Source organism: Astyanax mexicanus, chromosome 12, assembly GCF_023375975.1.
Source record: "Astyanax mexicanus isolate ESR-SI-001 chromosome 12, AstMex3_surface, whole genome shotgun sequence".
NCBI classification, from domain to species: Eukaryota; Metazoa; Chordata; class Actinopteri; order Characiformes; family Acestrorhamphidae; genus Astyanax; species Astyanax mexicanus.
Window position 1 is genome coordinate 49862500 of NC_064419.1, and position 20556 is coordinate 49883055.

Sequence of the window (20556 nt, forward strand, 5' to 3'; positions counted from 1 at the left end):
AGAATGCGTCTCTATTCTTGGAGTGCAGGTCTGTCCTGCAGCAGAATGAGTGAAACAGATTCCTCTCAGATTCTTTTTAAAGGGTGATGATAGCCTGCCTCAACTTTCTTTTGGTTTGACCCAACAAATCAGGTTTGAAAGCTCGATACTGTTCTGGTTAAGAACCCAAACAGCCTGTGGGAAGAAGCAGTTCCTCATCCTCTCTGTTTGCATTTAGAGTGAATGTTGTGATGGTTGAGGTTTGTTATAATCTTCCTGGTCTTGGTCCAGCAGGTTTGTTGCTCGGCCCAAATGATGCACTCGGCTGAGAACTCACCCCCCACTGGAGAATCTGCTCGTCTTACTTGAAGTGTGTGTGTGTGTGTGTGTGTGCAACATCAAGCTCTGGCAAATGCAGTAAAGCAATATACTGTTCTGTGTTCCTGCCAAGAATACAACAGAAGAGACAAGCTCTCTCTCTCTCTCTCTCTTTCGCTCCACCGGCTGCATCTCTTAGCACTTTTTCTTACACAAAGCACAAGATGCGTTGCAATGCTCATTGCTATCTTATCCCCCCACAAACACTGTATTTCCACTCTTTCCTCCTGCCTGGTTTAAACAGCAGCAGATCTTCTGAATATATCTACACTGATGGGCGTGGTGTTCTGGAAATGAGGTGTGTTCAGGTACATTTCTGGAGTTTTATCTTGTTTATCTTGGTAACAGAAAACACAGGAGCTCCACTGACTGAATACAACCTAGACAGACGCCAACAGTCAGACGTTCATCGCTATCTCGGTAACACAGGCGCCGTGCCGAGCCGAGCGTACACCCCCACTTATTACACACACATGAACACACAGCAGCACAAACCCAACTTTTACATCAACAATAAACAGAATAGTAAATAAAATAACATTGCTGTTCCCGTAAATGAGCTGCGGGAGCTCCTTCACAGCGTCAACCAGCAGCTCAGTTTCCTCTGCTGAGAAGAGTTTGTTGGACACGTCCAGGTAGCTGCACCGTTACAATAGCAATCCACCAAAGTCAGAGCTCAGCTGATCTACTCTTAAAGAGAATGATGAGCAAGAGACACTCTGATTGGTTTATTTCATGTTACGCCCAAAATTAACCACATCCATCATTAATTAAGAGAATTAGTGCATGACTTTTTCTTTATGTTTCAAGTCGCGCAAGGTGTACTTTTCCCGTCATTATGATAGCAAAGACACACTGACACTCTCTAAATCCAGCTGCTATAGATCGATAAAATAGGACCAATTCTGTCTCTCTTTATCTGCACTCTTTTATCTGTTCAACACTTTCTCTCAAATACTTTCCTGCATTCTTTATCGACTGCAAAAACTTTTATTCCCTAAATGTGAATTTTATAGAAGTTTATAGAAGAAAAAGCTCTTAACTCCTGTAACTTCTCACAGTCTGAAGGGCAGAGTGAGCAGAAGAGCAGAACACTGGAGAAGCTGGAGTTACGTAACCGTATTGATTGATGGTGTTTGTGGTTTATGAACATCGTGTTTTATATCCATTATTACTGTCTGTTCCAGACAACAGCCCTCACCCTGCAGCCTCATCAATAAATACAACATTACAGTCCCCTCAGCATCATCTTCAGGATCATCTTCAGCATCATCTTCAGGATCTTCAGGGTCACACTGTTACTCATATTAAACCATTAAACACTGAATCAGATCTTAGAATCAGTCCAGGTTTTTATCGTATTTTTAAAATAACACAAAGATTACAGTAAAATATAACTTTTAAAACATCTGCAATGCAAGTACTGAGTGGCAAACCGAAAATATGTGGCAACCAAAAATATTTGGTAACTGAAAATATTTGGAATCTGAAAAATTTGATAAGTGAAAATATTTGGCAACCGAAAATATTTCATAACCGAAAATAGTTAGAAACTGAAAATATTTGATAAGTGAAAATATTTGTTAGCTGAAAATATTTGGCAACCGAAAATACTTCATAATTTTTCATCAATATTTCATAATTTGATAACCAAACATATTTGGTAACTGAAATATGTGCCAACAGAAAATATTTTGTAACTGAAAATAAAAATATTTGAAAACCAAAAAAATTTATAAGCAAAAATATTTGGTAACTAAAAATTTGTGGCATCTGAAAATATTTGGTTATGGTAAATATTTCATAACCGAAAATATTTGGCAACCAAAAATATCTGACTACAAAAAAATATTTAATAAGTAAAACAAATTGCCAACTAAAAACATATAACCAAAAATCTGGAAAATAATATAAAAAAACGTTTAGCAATGTAAATAGAAATTTTCAATTTCATTATTAATATGTTTTGTGACAAAAATATAGATTTAAACACATTTCTGATATTTTCAGCAGCACTTCTCTCGTTCTCTCTTTCCACTCCTTCGCTGGTTCACTCTTCCTGTACCTGTCCCCCATCCCTCTATCCGCTCCCCCATCCAGTGTCCCCCGGCGTGTGTATAGTGTAATGTATTCTCTCTCCTCATTCAGAGGATGTTTAATTCATCAAAGTCCCGACTCCCCCCCCCAGGCTAAAAACCCCCGTTTCCCTCACACATGGTACGACCCTCAGGGGAACCCCCACCTGCCCCCCCTCCCACCTCCATCCTTCCTCCTTCCTATTCTCTCTCTCTCTCTCTCTCTGTATTCACTCTCTCCTCGTTTCACCCCTCCTCCGCTTATCATTTCCATCTCTCTATCTCTCTCCTTCCGTCAGCGCCTTTTACTCTTCCTCTTTGTCCTTTTCATCCTTTCTTACACACTGCCTGCTCTCCCTCTCTCTCTCTCTCTCTCTCTCTGTTTCTCTCTCATGTGCATTTAGATTACATGAAAAAAAGAAGAGAGCACTTCAAATGATTCCTTTCTATTTCCATTGCTGTTTATAGGTATATAAAAATCCCAATAAAAATATTGTTATTTAGAGCATTAATTTGCAGAAAATTAGAAATGGCTGAAATAAGAAAAATTGTCAGTGCTTTCTGATCTCAAACAACTTCAGAAATCAATATTTGGTGGAATAACCCTGGTTGGTTTTTAATCACAGTTTTTTTTCATGCATCTTGGCATCATGTTCTCCTCCACCAGTCTTACACACTGCTTTTGGGTGATCTTATTCCACTGCTACTGACAACAACTCCAAATAAATCTATTGTCATTTAGAGCATTTGTTTGCATTAAAAATCTCTGGAATATAATCAAGAGGAAGATGGATGATCACAAACCATCAAACCACCAAACTGAACTGCTTGAATTTTTGCACCAGGAGTAAAGCAGCATAAAGTTATCCAAAAGCAGTGTGTAAGACTGGTGGAGGAGAACATGATGCCAAGATGCATGAAAAAAACTGTGATTAAAAATCTGAACTCTTAAAACATTAGTGTTGTTGTTTCTATATTAACTATGCATTATTTGATGTATAAGAGCATTTTTTACAGAATACCTATTAGAAATAGGCAAAATAAATACTACATACATTATAGTGTTTTCTCTCTCTCTTTCTCTCATTAATTTCACTGATTTTTGACCCTCTTGTCCTCCTTATAAACACCTCCTCAGTTGTCCTCTCCCTCTATTTTTATTACTTCTCTCAGTTTATCACCTCCTCCTCCGTCTCTAATTCACTTCACAATATTTCCAGTCACTTCGGTTTTGTAAGTTTCTGAATCTCGCTGAGTGAATGTTTTCCTCCAGGCTGTTTGGGGAAAACAGCGCCACGCAACATTATTACTTTCAAATAATACAATTTCACCAATAATCCGTCCTGCAAAATGAGTATTAATAATACAGCTGTGTTCCAGAGGTGCCTGATAATATTATATTTATTAATACATAATAAAAGAGTTTTCACCATCACTGCTATGATAAGAAACCCTCCTGTCCACGTATTTCTCATTTTTGATTCTCAGTTTATTTTATTTATATGACATTAGTATACACCTAGCAAACATAACATTATGACCACTTCCTTGTTTCTTACTTGCTTATACACTTATACACTTACTGTATATAGTGCCTTTTTGCCACTTAAAGCACTCAAGGACAGTTAGAGAAGCGGCATCCAATCACACACAGCATACTCTCAACCGGAAACCACCGTCCACCTGGAGAAATGCATCCATGCCGATCCACATCACCCTAGGAGTGATGAGGGGAAAGAAAGAGCGCCATCTACTGTACTGTACCCACTCACAGAGAGCAAGACCAACTGTGTGTGCTCTCTCAGGACTCCGGCAGCTGATGGCAAGCTGCATGACTGGGATTCAAACAAGCGATCTCTCGATCATAGTAGCAGAGTTTTAGACTACTGGACCACTTTGAGCTCTTATATTGGAATTATATCGTATCATTCGTATCGGATGATCATTGTTTTTTTGTTTTTTTCTGAATCGTCTGCATTAAACCGATATTTGCTGATGTATTTATTATTATATATTTTGGTAAAAAGGACCAAGTGATGCTGAGTGCTCTACTAGTATCAGCTGAAATTGACCATGAACTTTAAAATCTATTAATTTAAGCTAATGTTTAAGCTACTTTATTTTATTAGATTTAAGGTTAAATAAGGTTATATATTGTATATATACAGTGTATTTAACCCAGGCTAGTCGTTCCTTGAGGTAACACTTCACGATCCATTGACATACTGCTGTCCCATGACTTTTGGCATAAGGGTTTTTTTTTAAGGGGTAGAGCTCTAACCTTTTAAGAGGTGTGTGTGTGTGTGTGTGTGTGAGAGCAGGTAATGCTATTTTAGTGGGAGTGGTACAGTGCTGTTTCTGACTGACTGAGCTGCTGGTATTAGTGATGTGTTGAGCTTATTTGTATGTCAGGGTATGTGAGTGCATTTGTGCCAGTGGGAGTTTTGTGTGTGTCTGTGTGTGTGTGTGTGTGTTGGTGTGTGTGTGTGTGTGTGTGTGTGTGTGTGTGTGGTGGTTCTATAAATACGACTCTTTTCAGAATGGATGTTATTTTGGACGGATTGCTGTTGCCTTTAGAGACGCCGGTTTGTGTGAAAGTGTACTTATATATTCAGCGTACGTGTCTGCACGTGTGTGTGTAGTGTGTGTGTGTGTAGAGTGTGTGTGTGTAGTGTGTGTGTGTGTGTGTGGGTCTAAGTGCTTTGTGAAGAGGAGCAGTCAGAGTGAAATGTTTCAGAGTAATTGCTTTGTGTCTGTCAGCGAGACAAGAGTAGATCTCCCTCTCTTTCTCTCTCTCTCTCTCTGTTATTCTCTCTATCTCTCTATTCTTCCCCATCACTTTCTCTAGCTCTCTCTGTTCATCCATGTCTCTTATTCCTTTCCAACAAATTCTATCCTTAAAGTATCACATCAGGAAGTCGCTGTGTGTGTGTATTGGGTAAAACTGGTTAAAACAGTGAAAATGAGTCTGTAGTTTAGACTCTGTTATTTCCTCTGTCCTGGATATAAGATGAGATTGAGACGGTTATTATCCTGCTGGAAAATGCTGCTATCTAGGTGTGACGAGACACTAATATCACGAGACGAGACACGATACTGGGTTCACGAGAACGAGACGAGACGAGACGAGATTTAAAAATAAAATTTTAAAGAAAACCTCAAAAATGAAAAATGCCTTAAAAACTAGAGTTTTATTTGACAAAATCATATAATGCAAACTTAACAGACTGGTTTCTCTCACACATTGATTCTATAAGAAATAGAAATAAAAATAAGATTAAAAAATAAAAATAAAACTTTTCTAGATCTTATATAGAGCAAACAATAAGTGCAAACCACAACCAGTCATATTAAGACTATGGTTTGTGTTTTTTCTCCTAAATCTCTTGTAATTTAACTATTCAGAACCATAACCAGTCATATTAAGACTATGCTTGAAGTGAAACAGTATGGAGTGAATTTTGTGCCAAAAGTTTTACGTAAAAAAATAAAATCCACAATCAAAATTTTAAGAAACAAAAGTAAAACATGTATGTTGCAAATTCAAAAGAGAAAAAATATATATCAAATATATATATTTAAATATACTTGGTTATTTTATTATTCTTTGCACTTATTTGAAAATTATTTTAGTTTGGATTTTGCCAGTCTTTGCTTTCATTTTTGGATTTTTTTGGATTTTTTTGGATTTTCTGTGGATTTTGCTGCTAAAGACTTTTGCTTCTGGAATCTCTCCTTTGCTTCTGCTTCATTTTTTTGGTTCTGATTTTTGGCACACTTTTCACGGGTGGGCGGGGCTTAGAAGAAGGCGTTCCCCTTTAATCTCTATTGGTCACCTACCCTGAACCCTCGTCTGAGACAGACCACGCCCACCCCGCCAGCTTCAAGCGCTCTTCCAAACAAGGCAGAGCGAACGGGGTTCAGCTCACAGCAGCACCAGCAGGTACTTTTCCAATTAAATTTCATACAGACGTTATGTTTAATGTTATATTTCTTTTTTAAGTAAGTGTTTAACTCTATTAAGATGCTCATGTTAGCGGGGTGTGCTAAATATCCATGCTTAAATTATACTAGTTAGTTAGTGAACACTAACCTACCTAGTCAGTGAGTTAGCTAGTTTACCTAGGTCATCTGGTCAGTGAGTTAGTGGGTTAGCTAAGCTAGTTAGGTTACCTAGTCAGTGAGCTAGCTACTTAACCTTAACCAGCACTTACTTGGCTTTACCCTGGGGCATAATAACTAGCTTAGCTAACCCACTAGCTCACTGACCAGATGACCTAGGTTAAGTAGCTAGCTAACTCACTGACCAGATGACCTAGGTTAAGTAGCTAGCTAACTCGCTGACCAGATAACCTAGGTTAACTAGCTAACTCACTGACTAGGTAACCTAACTAGCTTAGCTAACCCACTAACTCACTGACCAGATGACCTAGTCTTTAGCAGCAAAATCCACAGAAAATCCACAGAAAATCCAAAAAAATCCAAAAATGAAAGCAAAGACTGGCAAAATCCAAACTAAAATAATTTTCAAATAAGTGCAAAGAATAATAAAATAACCAAGTATATTTAAATATATATATTTGATATATATTTTTTCTCTTTTGAATTTGCAACATACATGTTTTACTTTTGATTCTTAAAATTTTGATTGTGGATTTTATTTTTTTACGTAAAACTTTTGGCACAAAATTCACTTCATAAAACAGAGACAGAACATGTTTTTAAATACAGTACAGAGCTAAGGGATTAGTACAGCTGCCTATGAAACAGTCAGGTGTAGGATTTACTTACAGTATTTATATATGGTTTGTGTCTTGTTGGTCACTCTGTTACCGTTTATTGTTTCCACTGGAGCCAAAATGCAGCCAGATATACAACTTAAAAAGGGGGTATGCAGCCTGTGCTACGCATAAGGGCGCTGCACAAAAGGGGGCGCCAAATGAAAGGCACAAAACCATTTTCTCTCAGGAGAAACAGCCAATCAGCTTGCTGGTTTTGCGGAGCACGGTGGGCTATATTGACAGAACGTATCTCCTCAGATGGTGCTCTCCGTTGTGCTGATGCTCTTATTGCACTTCATCACAGGATTTCCTGCAAACTTTTGCAAAAAATCTGAGCCTGTTCACATTGTGCCCGAACCTGACCTGATCCGCCCCATAAAATGTCATTATAAGCTTAAGCCTGATTTAAACCTTACATTTTTTTAGTAAGTAGATCATTAAAACTGAGCTTTTCGGGATGTTTAAATGAGCAAAATCTGTTCAGAATGATGTTAATGAACATTGCAACACTGAAGAAGCGTAGTCCTTTTATTCAAGAAAAGCTACACACAGCGCTGCAAGTGTAGGAGCTCACGTGTGCTGTGTGAATATAATGTTCTTAACTTGTGCTGTGTGTTTTTTTTTTAATCAGTTTGATTTGTTACTTTGCTATATTGTGATTTCCACGCCATAGCTTTATATAAAATAAAATAGCATTAAAAAACATACTCCTACATCACAGGCCATTTTCTTGGGCCCAAACCGACTTGGCCCAAGGAAAGTGAAAGGAAAGGAAAGTGGGTAATCTCGGCCTGACCCAGCCCGAGTTCTGATTGGGCCTAGGGTTGGGTTGGGTTTGGGCAGAGATTCTAAGCCAGGAGTCGGCAATTGGCCTGCAGGCGTGAAACATCTGGCCCATGAGGTTGTTTGAACTATAATGAACGATAATAAAAAATAAATAAATAAATAAAAAGCTTCTCTGGTGAGTTTTTGTTTACATTCCCTGCCTGTCTCTCTCTCTCTCTGTCACTCTCGTCGTGATTTTAGTTTCCGCCTGTTCTCGTTTTTCCACCCGTTCTCCTTATAAGGGTGTTTTTTCCCGGCCGGTTCGATCCCGCATGAGGAGCGATGTGTTTTATTTATTTATTTATTTTTCCTTTCTTCTTGGGTTTACCTGCTTTGAGATCAACGGTTCTGCAATTGGGTTCAACAACCCTCTGGGCTGCAGAGCCACTAGTCTGTAGCAGCACTCCATCCCATTACACTTCATTTTACAAATAAATGGCCGACCCCTGGTCTAAGCTCTAGTCTGCAGGATGTTCTGCTCAGTTCACTGAGATCACTGTTAGTGTTCCTCCTATCACTACTAGGGGTGACTGACTGTCACTGAATGAGATTCTGCTCCTCAGATCATCAATCAATTAATCAATTAATTAATCAATGAATCACACCAGTAGTTGTGTATAAGGGCGGTGTGTTGCTCCACAGTAAAGGCAGGATTGAAGCGCTGCTCACCACGAGACTCTAAACTCAATCCTGACCATCATCAGATCTGAAACAGAACCTGGATTCATCGCTGAAGATGATTAGAGTGTCTCGTTTGTGATTCCATATTTCTCATTTTTGATTCTCAATTTATTTTATTTATATGACATTGGCATACACCTAGCAAGCATAACATTATGACCACCTGCTTGTTTCTTACTTACTTATTTACGATTACTCTTATATTGTGCTTTTTTGCCAATATACATACATACAATATATACGTATAATTCTACACGTATAAAACACATACTGGGGAGAAGCAGCAGCCAATAGAGTGAGTCACTCGCTAATCCACACACTCCGCCTCAGAGCCGCCGCCGCCGCCGTGCAGCGAGTGAGTGCTGAGCTCAGTCTGGTGCATTATTTTATTGGATTATTTTTGGGAGTTTCCTGTGGCTGATCTCTCTCTCTGTTTCTCTCTCTCTCTCTCAGTCCCATGGTGCACCTTGGTTTCTAGTTTCTTGGTGTATTTTTAGAACATCTCTCCTCCTGCAGTTTTTACACCAGAACTCTCTCACTCTAACAGACTCCTGCGGTTTTTGCTTTTCTGGAAGATGCATCATGAAGAATCATTATACTCTCTTTTTTATCCTTCTATCCGTATTCATATTAATCATTAATCATTAATCCAACCCAAAAACTGATAAACCCAAAAGCCAATAAAATAGTGACTGTAATTTAATGAGTAATGACTGAGATTATCTATATGGAATACCTACACCTGTGTAAATATAAATTATGTAGCTCCATCCTGTTACACTTCATTTTACAAAACTGATTTTTTTTTTTTCGTGGCCATGTAATGACTGAAAATATCTGGCACATGGCCAAACTTAAAGTTGTACAAAGTACTTTAGTTGTAGTAAAACATGATAAAAAGTTCTTATCTTTGATGAATAGCTCACCTCCGTTCTCCCACAGCGTTCAGAGATCCAGAAATTTTAACAGTTTCTCCAACAAACACCCTTCAGACTGGGAGATACGGGGCATAATTTACCCTGATAAATCACTTTTTACACCGTTATCCAGCTCAAAGTAGCTCCACACCTCCTTACTAGAATCCAGAGAGCCCTGACATTTAAAATGAGGCATTAATAACTTAAAAAGTGCAGAAGAAGCTCATTAAAAACACTGTTTACATCCTACAACGCTACTAGATTAAGCTCAGAGCGCCGCCATTACTGTACTGATAATTCCATAGACATATATATATATATATATATATACATAGACTCCGCATAGAGTAGCAAACTGTATGTCTTTGAGCTGAATAACGGTGGTAAAAGTGATTTATCAGCGCAATTTCTGGATCTCTGAACGCTGTGGGAGAACGGAGGTGTGCTATTCATCAAAGATAAGAACTTTTATCCTGCGGTTTTTGCTTTTCTAGAAGATGCATCATGAGGAGTCATTCTGCTCTTTTTTTATCCCTCTATCCGTATATTAATCATTAATCCAACCCTAAAACTGATAAAACCCAATGAAATAATGACTCTAATTTAATGACTAATGACCAAGATTATCCAAATGGAATACCCACACCTGTGTAAATTGAAAATTAATCAAGTTACACCTACAGTGTATTGTTGCTGTCCAATAAAAGACAAGTATCTCCAAAACACCAACATTACATGAGAGAGAAAAAAACTTGTAATCTTTTAATGAAAGTCAATGTAAAAAGAGTTTATTTCAGGTCATTTTGAAGCATTATTATTGGTCTGTTCAACAATAAATTTTGACACAATGTAAGGGACAATTAGTGTGTTCAAATTATGTAGTAAACTAAAAATCGATAAAAATTGAGATACTTGAGATTGGACAGCGACGATACAGCTCTGTAAAAAATGAAGAGAACACTTCAGTTTCTGAGTAAAATGAACATTGTTGTTTTATTCTATAAACTACAGACAACATTTCTCCCAAATTCCAAATAAAAATATTCTCATTTAGAGCATTTATTTACAGAAAATGAGAAATGGCTGAAATAACAAAAAAGATGCAGAGCTTTCAGACCTCAAATAATGCAAAGAAAACAAGTTCATATTCATAAAGTTTTAAGAGTTCAGAAATAATCAATATTTGGTGGAATAACCCTGGTTGGTTTTTAATCACAGTTTTTTTTTTCATGCATCTTGGCATCATGTTCTCCTCCACCAGTCTTACACACTGCTTTTGGATAACTTTATGCTGCTTTACTCCTGGTGTAAAAATTCAAGCAGTTCAGTTTGGTGGTTTGATGGTTTGTGATCATTCATCTTCCTCTTGATTATATTTCAGAGGTTTTAAATTTGGTAAAATCAAAGAAACTCAGATTAGTGTTTCTGAAACACACACACAACTTGTCTAAACCATGTAGTAGAGAAGTACTGCCAATAGAATAGGACTCTCTGGAGTAACAGATAAACTAACATGGGTCTGTCGGCACTGTGTCTAATGTCAGGTGTGTGTTATATATATATGTAAACTGGTAGAAACTGTGTTCTCTGGATTGCTGAATAGAATGGATGAATAGAAAACAGGAAGATACTGCATTTAAAATAATTCTGTGTCTGGTGTGTGTGTGTGTGTGTGTGTGTGTGTGTGTTTTGTCCTGGGGTAAGTGTAAATGGTGTTGGCACTTGTGTGTGTTTTGTGTGTCTGTCCATGTTTTTCTCCCTGTCTGTCCTGAAGCTGAATTTTGTGTGTGTGTGTGTGTGTGTGTGAGTGTGTGTGTGTGTGTGTGTGTGTGTGTGTGTGTGTGTGTGCACGCTTTACTGGACCAGCTGGCAGAAGGCTCCCAGACCTGAAGGGAGGATTTTGTGTTTGTGCGCATCAGCATGTGTATGTATGTATGTGTGTGTGTGTGTGTGTGTGTGTGCGTATAGTGTGTGTGAGTGCATGTATGTTGGGGTCAAAGAGAGTGTGTGTAGGGGGAGGGGCTAAACTCAGGCCGAGATTTTACACTTTCACTGTAGGGGGATTGCTGCACATGCGTGAGTGTGTATAGTGTGTGTATAGTGTGTGTTTGTGTGTGTGTGTGTGATTTATTTACAGTAACGGTTGGCAGAGGTTTGGTAAGTGTGTGTTATGCCCGCTCTGTGCCAGCGCTCCGACAGCGTTTGGCACGGGGTTACAGAGCCTGAGGATCCGATTCACATCCTCGAAATTCCCAAATTCTCCCAGCGCAGAATTCCCCTCTCACACACACACACACACACACCACACACACCACACACACACACACACACACCACACACACACACCGGAGAAACATGCTTAAGGCAGACAGACTCACAGACAGAAACACAGTCTGAAACCGGAGCGGACTGATATATTCATCTTATAATTTTGAATATATTTACATTAAATAAACGTGTTTTATTATGGCTGTGTATTAAAGCTGTGGTAGCTGGCATGCTAATGCAGCATTATGTTGGATGAGGCTGGTAGCTGTGGTGCTAACGCGGTAGTATTGATGTTGGATGAGGCTGGTAGCTGTGGTGCTAACACTGTAGTAGTGATGTTGGATGAGGCTGGTAGCTGTGGTGCTAACACTGTAGTAGTGATGTTGGATGAGGCTGGTAGCTGTGGTGCTAACACTGTAGTAGTGATGTTGGATGAGGCTGGTAGCTGTGGTGCTAACACTGTAGTAGTGATGTTGGATGAGGCTGGTAGCTGTGGTGCTAACACTGTAGTAGTGATGTTGGATGAGGCTGGTAGCTGTGATGCTAACACTGTAGTAGTGATGTTGGATGAGGCTGGTAGCTGTGGTGCTAACACTGTAGTAGTGATGTTGGATGAGGCTGGTAGCTGTGATGCTAACACTGTAGTAGTGATGTTGATCGATCCAAATATTGATAATATCGATACCAATGCTGATATTGATATTGATCGATACTCAAGCTTTTTTTCTCTCCCGAAAATTCTTTATTTTTTATTGTTTTTACTAATAACATTTTTATTTGAAAGAAAAGAAAGAAAGAACTAGAAAAGATGTCCAGTGAGGGGAGAATGTTTTATTTTATTTTTGTATTGTGGTTTCTTCTTTTCTACTTCAAAAAAGAATTAAGACAAACTTTGTTTTGTTAATGTTTAAGCTTAAATATTAAAGCTTAAAGATCGGGATCGATATATCAATATTGGGCAATATTGACCTTGCATTTACTTGGTATCGGATCGTTTACCAAAATCTCTGGTATCGCCCACCTCTGGTAGTGATGTTGATAAACTACAGAATAATTTACATAATGTCCATTATTTTAGTACTCTTCCGCTTTAAAACTGGAAAACTGTAATTTGCAAAATGATGCCATATAAAACATGCATATTTAAGTAAAAAAAACAGAATAAGTTTCTACTAAGATCAGATTATTTTAGAGTGTTCAGCCTGAGGCTGCAGTCTGCAGGACAGATAAACGACAGACAGAGAGACAGACAGATAGATCGTGAGGAAGATAGAGCGACAGATAGATCATCAGAGTGAAAGTTAGACAGCAAGACGGACAAGCAGACAGACAAACAAAGACAGAGGGATAAAAAAGAGTGGCAGACAGAAAAAAACACCATCAGATAGCAGGGGGATAGACAGATACACAGACAGGAATCAGACAGACAGACGTTCAACCAGTCAGACTAAATGAGATTTAGCATAGCAAACTGCAGGTTAGCGTTAGCGCTACATGCTCAGCTGCTGCCGGCCGCAGTAGAGCAGAACAGTGGGAGATCCTTCATGTTCAGAGTGGAGGTGATGCGCGGGACCTCTACCTTCTACAGAACCCGCTCCGCCTTAAGTAGCTCTACCACATTGACCCTAGTCCAAAAGACTATTCTGCCGATGTTTGATTACAGCGATGTCGTTTTCAGATCTGCAAGCAAAAACCTTCTCCAGAAACTTGATGTACTTTATAACTCAGCCGTTCGATTTGCCATAAAAGCCCCTTTTAAACACATCATTGCTCCCTTTACTCTGCTGTAGGTTGGCCATCACTACATACTCACTGTTCGATTCACTGGAACACTTATAACTTATTTATAAAACTCTTCTCGATTTGTCTCCTCATTATCTGTGCAGTTTAATACAGTATTCATATCCTGTCTATAACACCTGTATTTCTCAGTGTCATCATACTGCAATCCGACCCGACCCAGCCCGAGCCCGACCCGACCCGAAACATAAACTGTGTCTGTTTTCGGGCTGATTGAATGAGCGAAATATAAACAGAATGATGTTTATTAACACTGTAACACTGAAGTGTAGAACTATAATTTAATTCAAATGATTTTTAAGAACAGCTGCACACAGAGCTACGTGATTATAACATTTTTCATTTTTATTATAGTTTAATTTTATTTTGTTTTTATTTTTTTTCTCCTACAGTTCAGTAAGTTTTAATTTGTTTTTAGACTGGGCTTGCTAGTTTTTATTAGTTTTCACACATCTCATCAGAGAGATCAATCTAAGAAACGAGAGAGAGAAAGAGAGAGAGAGAGAGATTTGCGTGTTCTGGTGTATGAGCTACTCACAGGTAAATGTTCTCACACACTGTATCTCCTGTTTCTCTTTTATCTCCTCGCTCTCGTATTGTAATCCCATACATAGTTCTGCAGTTTCTCAGTGTTTTCTGTTGTATTTTGCGGCGCGAGCACTTTACACAAGAACTAACGCCACGGATCACGAGGTGCCGCACGCTGCTGCTGCTGTGCCTAATCCGACTCCCTGCTGAATCTGACTCCGCTTCGCAAACAGAATCGGCACAACACCGCTGTATATATACAGCAGAGTTATAAATAAATTAAACACGAAAATGAGGGCATTCTATCAGTAATTTCAGTTAGTTTTAGTTAGTTTTATAAACACAAAATACAGTTCCAGTTAGTTACGTTTTTTCTTTTAATTATCATTTTTATTAGATTCAGTTTTTGCTATTTCGTTAGAAAACAGATACCTACATCTCGGACTATTTTCTGGAGCCTGTGGTGGGAAATCTCGGTCCTCGGGTCAGGTCGGGTTCGGGCAGAGAATCTAAGCTCTACTGCAGGTCCCTAATATAAATACAGTACTTGGTTTATTCGCGTTTCAAGCTGCTGCAGCCAAAAAAACCTAAAGCTGATTTGTTTTATCTCTAAATTGTTTTTAAGAAAACTGTTACACAAATCTTAAATGATAAATGTTGTTGTCGCAGGTCTGATACTGCCTGATATTCCTTTCATTGTCTGTTGTGTCACTGTCTGTTGTACTTTTTGTATTTGTGTTTCAAGAGACTTTCTGCCTCTTGCCAGGCTGCCATTGTAAATAAGAAAGTGGCCTGGTTAAATAAAGAATGAATAAAAATTAATAGTATTTTACAGTGCTTCTAAAATCTCATATATCATGAGAAATGGTGATATACAATTCGATATGATTAAAAGCTTAAATATGTGTAATGTTAAAATATCCCAATGTGTATTGGAAAGAACTTGGTGATAGGATACATATGCTTCATTGTAGAAAAGGACAGTTGTCTTGGTTCTCCTCAGCAAGTGTATCTTAATCTCGTCAGACCACAGGACATGGTTCCAGTAAAACATGCTCTTGAACTGCTGGTCTTCAGTAAACTGTTTTTTTTAGGCTTTTTTGTGCATCAGCTTTAGAAGAGGCTACCTTCTAGGAGAGTTTAAAAAAGGCAGAGATGATGCAGTGCAGTGTGAGGCATATGATTTGATCACTGCAATCTGACCTCACACTTTTTCAACCTCTGTCTATTTTTTAAAGCTAATCTCTGGCTTTGGTCGGCCCTGGAGAGATCTGTTTGAGTGGAATCTGTTTTGGAAAAACGCTGTATGACCTTGGTCATCGTGCTTTATCTCAGTTTCAGGGTTTTGACATATATGGGGCTTCATATATGGGATATTTATGTATTTATAGTCCCACTTGTTCCTGTGTTCCTCTACAAGATTGTACATAGTTACATAAGTCAGGTTTTGCGTTGGTGAGTTCTATCTGTGTTTCTTTTGTTTTTTATTTTAGTTTTTGTGTGTTTGTTTATTCCTCTGTTGCAATAAATACTTGTGATTGCGTACGCTCTCCACGTCTTCTTTCTGCTCCCACCTGACAAATAAAATATTTACAGAAATGTGAGAGATGTACTTACTTTTGTGAGATGCTGTAAATACATATGTTCTGATTCCTCTTTCGCTCTCTCTCTCTCTCTCTTTCTCTCTCTCTCTCTCTCTCTCAGGTGAGCGGTGTGAGTTTGACCGGAGGGCGGGGCGCTGTGTGGCGGGGGTGTGTCGTAACGGTGGGACGTGCCGGGAGCTCTCCGGTGGGGGGTTTCGGTGCGAGTGTCCGGCGGGGGGGTACGAGAGACCCTACTGCACCGTCACCACCCGATCATTCCCCCCCAAATCCTTCATCATGTTCAGAGGACTGCGCCAGAGATTCCACCTGTCAATCACCCTGTCGTAAGTACACACTCACACACACACTCTTATAACACACAAACACACACTTATACACTGTAAGCCCAGATACGTTGAATTTACTTAAAAAATGTGAGGAAACCGGTTGCCTTAAAAAAGTTAAGTAATGGGTGATGAAAACTTAAAACATCATGTTATTACAACTAAAGGGAAAATTGATTTAACTTTTTTATTTTTGTTAAACTGTAAGACCGGATAAGTTGAGTTTTTTAAGTAATGAGTAAAAAAAACTTGAGTTAGCATAAATTAAGACATCAAGTTATTTATTACAACTAAAGGGGAAGTTGATTTATTTGTAAGGGAGTCCAGGGGGAATCACTACACACTGATGGTGAGTGTCTGTCAGAAACTGTTGGACACACCCAGTATGTAAATAGATTGTGACAGAAGCCAATAGAAAAGAAGCTGTTAATGACAAAACAGACTAAACTCAGTTTAGCGTATGTCTTAGTGTTTCGGTGAAATCGTCCAAAGTGTTAGGAGTTCAACAGTCTGATGGCTTGGGGGAAAAACTGTTACAGAACCTGGTGGTCCTGCACTGAATACTCCTGTATCTTTTACCAGAAGCCACACACACACACACACTCTTACACACACAGACACACTCACACACTCTTACACACACAGGCACTCACACAGTGCTGCCAGGGGTAAAATCCATTATGTAGTAATGGAATTTGAAAATTCCATGCATTATTGTATAATGGAAATACCAGGAGTTAATATATAATAATATAATATACACTCCCAGAAGAAATCAACCCACAGGAATGAAACTTGGTGGGTAATCTGAATGGCATTCTCTGTGGAGTCTGACAGGTGAAGAACTGCAGTAATAAAGTCATTGATAAGATAAAGATAAGCTTGTTTGTGTTTGTGGTAGTGTAAACATACAGCTCTGGAAATAAAATGAAGAGAGCACTTCAGTTTCTGAATCAGTTTCTCTGATTTTACTATTTATAGGTTTATGTTTGAGTAAAATGAACATTGTTGTTTTATTCTATAAACTACAGACAACATTTCTCCCAAATTCCAAATAAAAATATTCTCATTTAGAGCATTTATTTACAGAAAATGAGAAATGACTGAAATAACAAAAAAGTTGCAGAGCTTTCAGACCTCAAATAATGCAAAGAAAACAAGTTCATATTCATAAAGTTTTAAGAGTTCAGAAATCAATATTTGGTGGAATAACCCTGGTTGGTTTTTAATCACAGTTTTAATTTCATGCATCTTAGCATCATGTTCTCCTCCTCCACCAGTCTTACACACTGCTTTTGGATAACTTTATGCTGCTTTACTCCTGGTGTAAAAATTCAAGCAGTTCAGTTTGGTGGTTTGATGGTTTGTGATCATCCATCTTCCTCTTGATTATATTCCAGAGGATTTTAATTTGATAAAATCAAAGAAAATCATCATTTTTAAGTGATATAATTTTTTCCAGAACTGTATATAAATATAAATGAGCTTGAGAGAGAGAGAGAGAGAGAGAGAGAGAGAGGGTCTCAGATGTATCCAGACGACTTTTCCTGCTTTTATCTCTCTTTTCTCTCTCTCTCTCTTTTTTTTTTGTTTGGTTTACTCTCACGCTCCCATGGACTTCCATTTCCATCTCTCGCTCGCCCTTTCATCCTTTCTCTCTCTCGCTCTCTCGCCTCTGTCTTTCATCATCTCTCTCTCTGCTGACTCTCTGTATTGTAAAGTGGTGGATGGGATTGGAGCGCTGTGATTGGTCAGGAGTGTAGAGGTCGTATGATGGATGTTGGGTTTTAATTCCCGTGATATCAGATCATTTATTTAGTGACGGCGTCCGAAACAATACCGGAACCACAGCAGCACTCAGCGTGCACTCCCCCGACACCCTGCTGCACTCACCCTGCCCTTTCACTCTCCATATATATCACTCTATCACTCTTTATTCCTGCTGTTCTATACTGACCTCTCTGCTCTTTCCAGTCCATGTACACTATACACACACACACACACTCACACACTCACGATACATGTTCCATCAAAGGCTTGGCCTAAATAACCTCCATTATATCAGCACACACTCACACACACACACACTCACACACTCACACACAATAGGGCAGTGTATTGGTAAGAACTGTGTATTGCCAGGGGTTATTATTCAGTACACTGCAGAATAGTCCGATACTATAAGCAAAGTAATATATTGCGATTTTCTCGTATTCTAATATTTATAAAATCTATATCTCTATCCGGACGGGATTAATTTCTCAGGGGGCGTCTGTGTAAAATATTTCACACTTTTACTCACACTAGGGATTAAACTCCTGCATCCAGACTGTAATTGAAAAAAACAGGAGGATCAGTGAGTTTTTTTGGCTTTAGTTTTTCTCGGTCACATGACATCATCGCGGAGTTCAGTAGCTCCTCCATTTCCACTCGCTGTTGTGTTTATTTTTAACGTGGATCTCCGTTAAAAACCATGGCACAGCCAAAGGTGTAATTACAGTGCACTACAGTGGACAAATATCTATTTTATTATTTTATTAAAGGCGAGGAGACAAAACTCAGAGATGTGCGTCCGGACGGGACTAAAATTACCGGAGTCAGTTTTTCAGTGGAACTATGAATAAAAGGCATTCGTTAGGTGTGGATTGGAATTCTTTTAAGAACGAGCTTAAGAACTACATGATTAACAAAGGTTTTATGGAAAAGCTCCAAAGTTCTTAACCTTAAGAACATCAGATCTGATCTACTACTGAGTACAGGTACTACTACTATTGATATTTAAAAACAACTTACATGTAGAGATTGCTGTCAGACGGGATTCATTTTAGTGCAGTGTTGATCGCTGTTGTTAGATCCTGCTGTCAGTTTAATCTGATATATTGCAGTATATTTTTGATCAGAACAGCCCTTGTAATTGTATATAATCTCTGTATGTGTGTGTGTGTGTGTGTGTTACAGGTTTGCCACTCTAGAGAGCAGTGGGCTGCTGTTTTATAACGGACGGTTTAATGAGAAGCACGACTTCCTGGCTCTGGAAATCCTGGATGGACAGGTGGTGCTGAAATACTCCACAGGTAAATATATACACTAGACACACCTCTTCTCTCTCTTTCAGTGTGTTTTTCCTTTATTTTTCTAAGTAGCACATTTAAGTCAAAAACACACTTTCAGTTTCTCTGATTTTGCTATTTATAGGTTTATGTTTGAGTAAAATGAACATTGTTGTTTTATTCTATAAACTACAGACAACATTTCTCCCAAATTACAAATAAAAATATTCTCATTTAGAGCATTTATTTACAGAAAATGAGAAATAACTGAAATAACAAAAAAGATGCAGAACTTTCAGACCTCAAATAATGCAAAGAAAACAAGTTCATATTCATAAAGTTTTAAGAGTTCAGAAATAATCAATATTTGGTGGAATAACCCTGGTTGGTTTTTAATCACAGTTTTTTTTCATGCATCTCGGCATCATGTTCTCCTCCACCAGTCTTACACACTGCTTTTGGATAACTTTATGCTGCTTTACTCCTGGTGTAAAAATTCAAGCAGTTCAGTTTGGTGGTTTGATGGTTTGTGATCATCCATCTTCCTCTTGATTATATTCCAGAGGTTTTCACCTGTGTTGGTGTGTGTGTGTCTGATACTGATTTATGTGTGTCTCAGGTGAGTCCTCCACACAGGTGAGTCCGTACCTGCCCGGGGGAGTGAGTGATGGGAATTGGCACACGGTCCACATCCACTATTATAACAAGGTCAGTCCTTATCTGAGTGTGTGGGATGTATATACATGGAAGATTTGATGCTCAGTTAGTGTGTGTGTGTGTGTGTGTGTGAGCAGCCGAAGCGCAGTGTGAGCGGGGAGGTGCAGGGTCCGTCTGATGAGAAGGTGGCGGTGGTGAGCGTGGATGATTGTGACACAGCCGTCGCTCTGAGATTCGGAGTCCAGCTGGGAAACTACAGCTGTGCAGCACAGGGCAAACAGAGCAGCAGCAAGAAGTGAGTACACACACACACACACACACACTCACACACTCACACACATATTTATAAACCTGACTTTATCACTGCACTTCATCTATCAGTCCTCCAATTGTTCTTTTCACTGCTGAAGTGAAAAATTAGCGTACAAGACAGTGAGCAACAGAGACGCATTTAGCTATTAATTCATGTTTTTGCTAATTCTGTGCTAAAAACTCAGTCCTGTTACTTTAATTCCTGTTACTCAAAACATACACAGTAACAGGAGTGAGTTCCAGTAACAGGAATGATTGTTTGTCATAAATATCAATTATTTAAACATGCAGTAGTGCTTTCTCGTATATCACAATATTTTTATTATTATTTATTCTTTAATACTTTTTGTATGACTGGGTTTTTATATAGGTTTGTGA

The 20556-nt window shown here is 38.7% G+C and overlaps 1 protein-coding gene across 5 annotated transcripts in view; it reads left to right on the forward strand.

Annotated features, from left to right (window-relative positions):
* Positions 1–20556, forward strand: part of celsr3 (cadherin, EGF LAG seven-pass G-type receptor 3) — a 118844-nt gene that overhangs the window by 36698 nt on the left and 61590 nt on the right. For all 5 annotated transcript variants that reach the window (XM_049485592.1, XM_049485595.1, XM_049485596.1 and 2 more), the window contains exons 4-7: positions 15937–16159; positions 19118–19233; positions 19829–19917; positions 20004–20161. In XM_049485592.1, coding sequence (XP_049341549.1) covers positions 15937–16159; positions 19118–19233; positions 19829–19917; positions 20004–20161 — 586 coding nt within the window. The remainder of the gene's footprint in view (positions 1–15936; positions 16160–19117; positions 19234–19828; positions 19918–20003; positions 20162–20556) is intronic.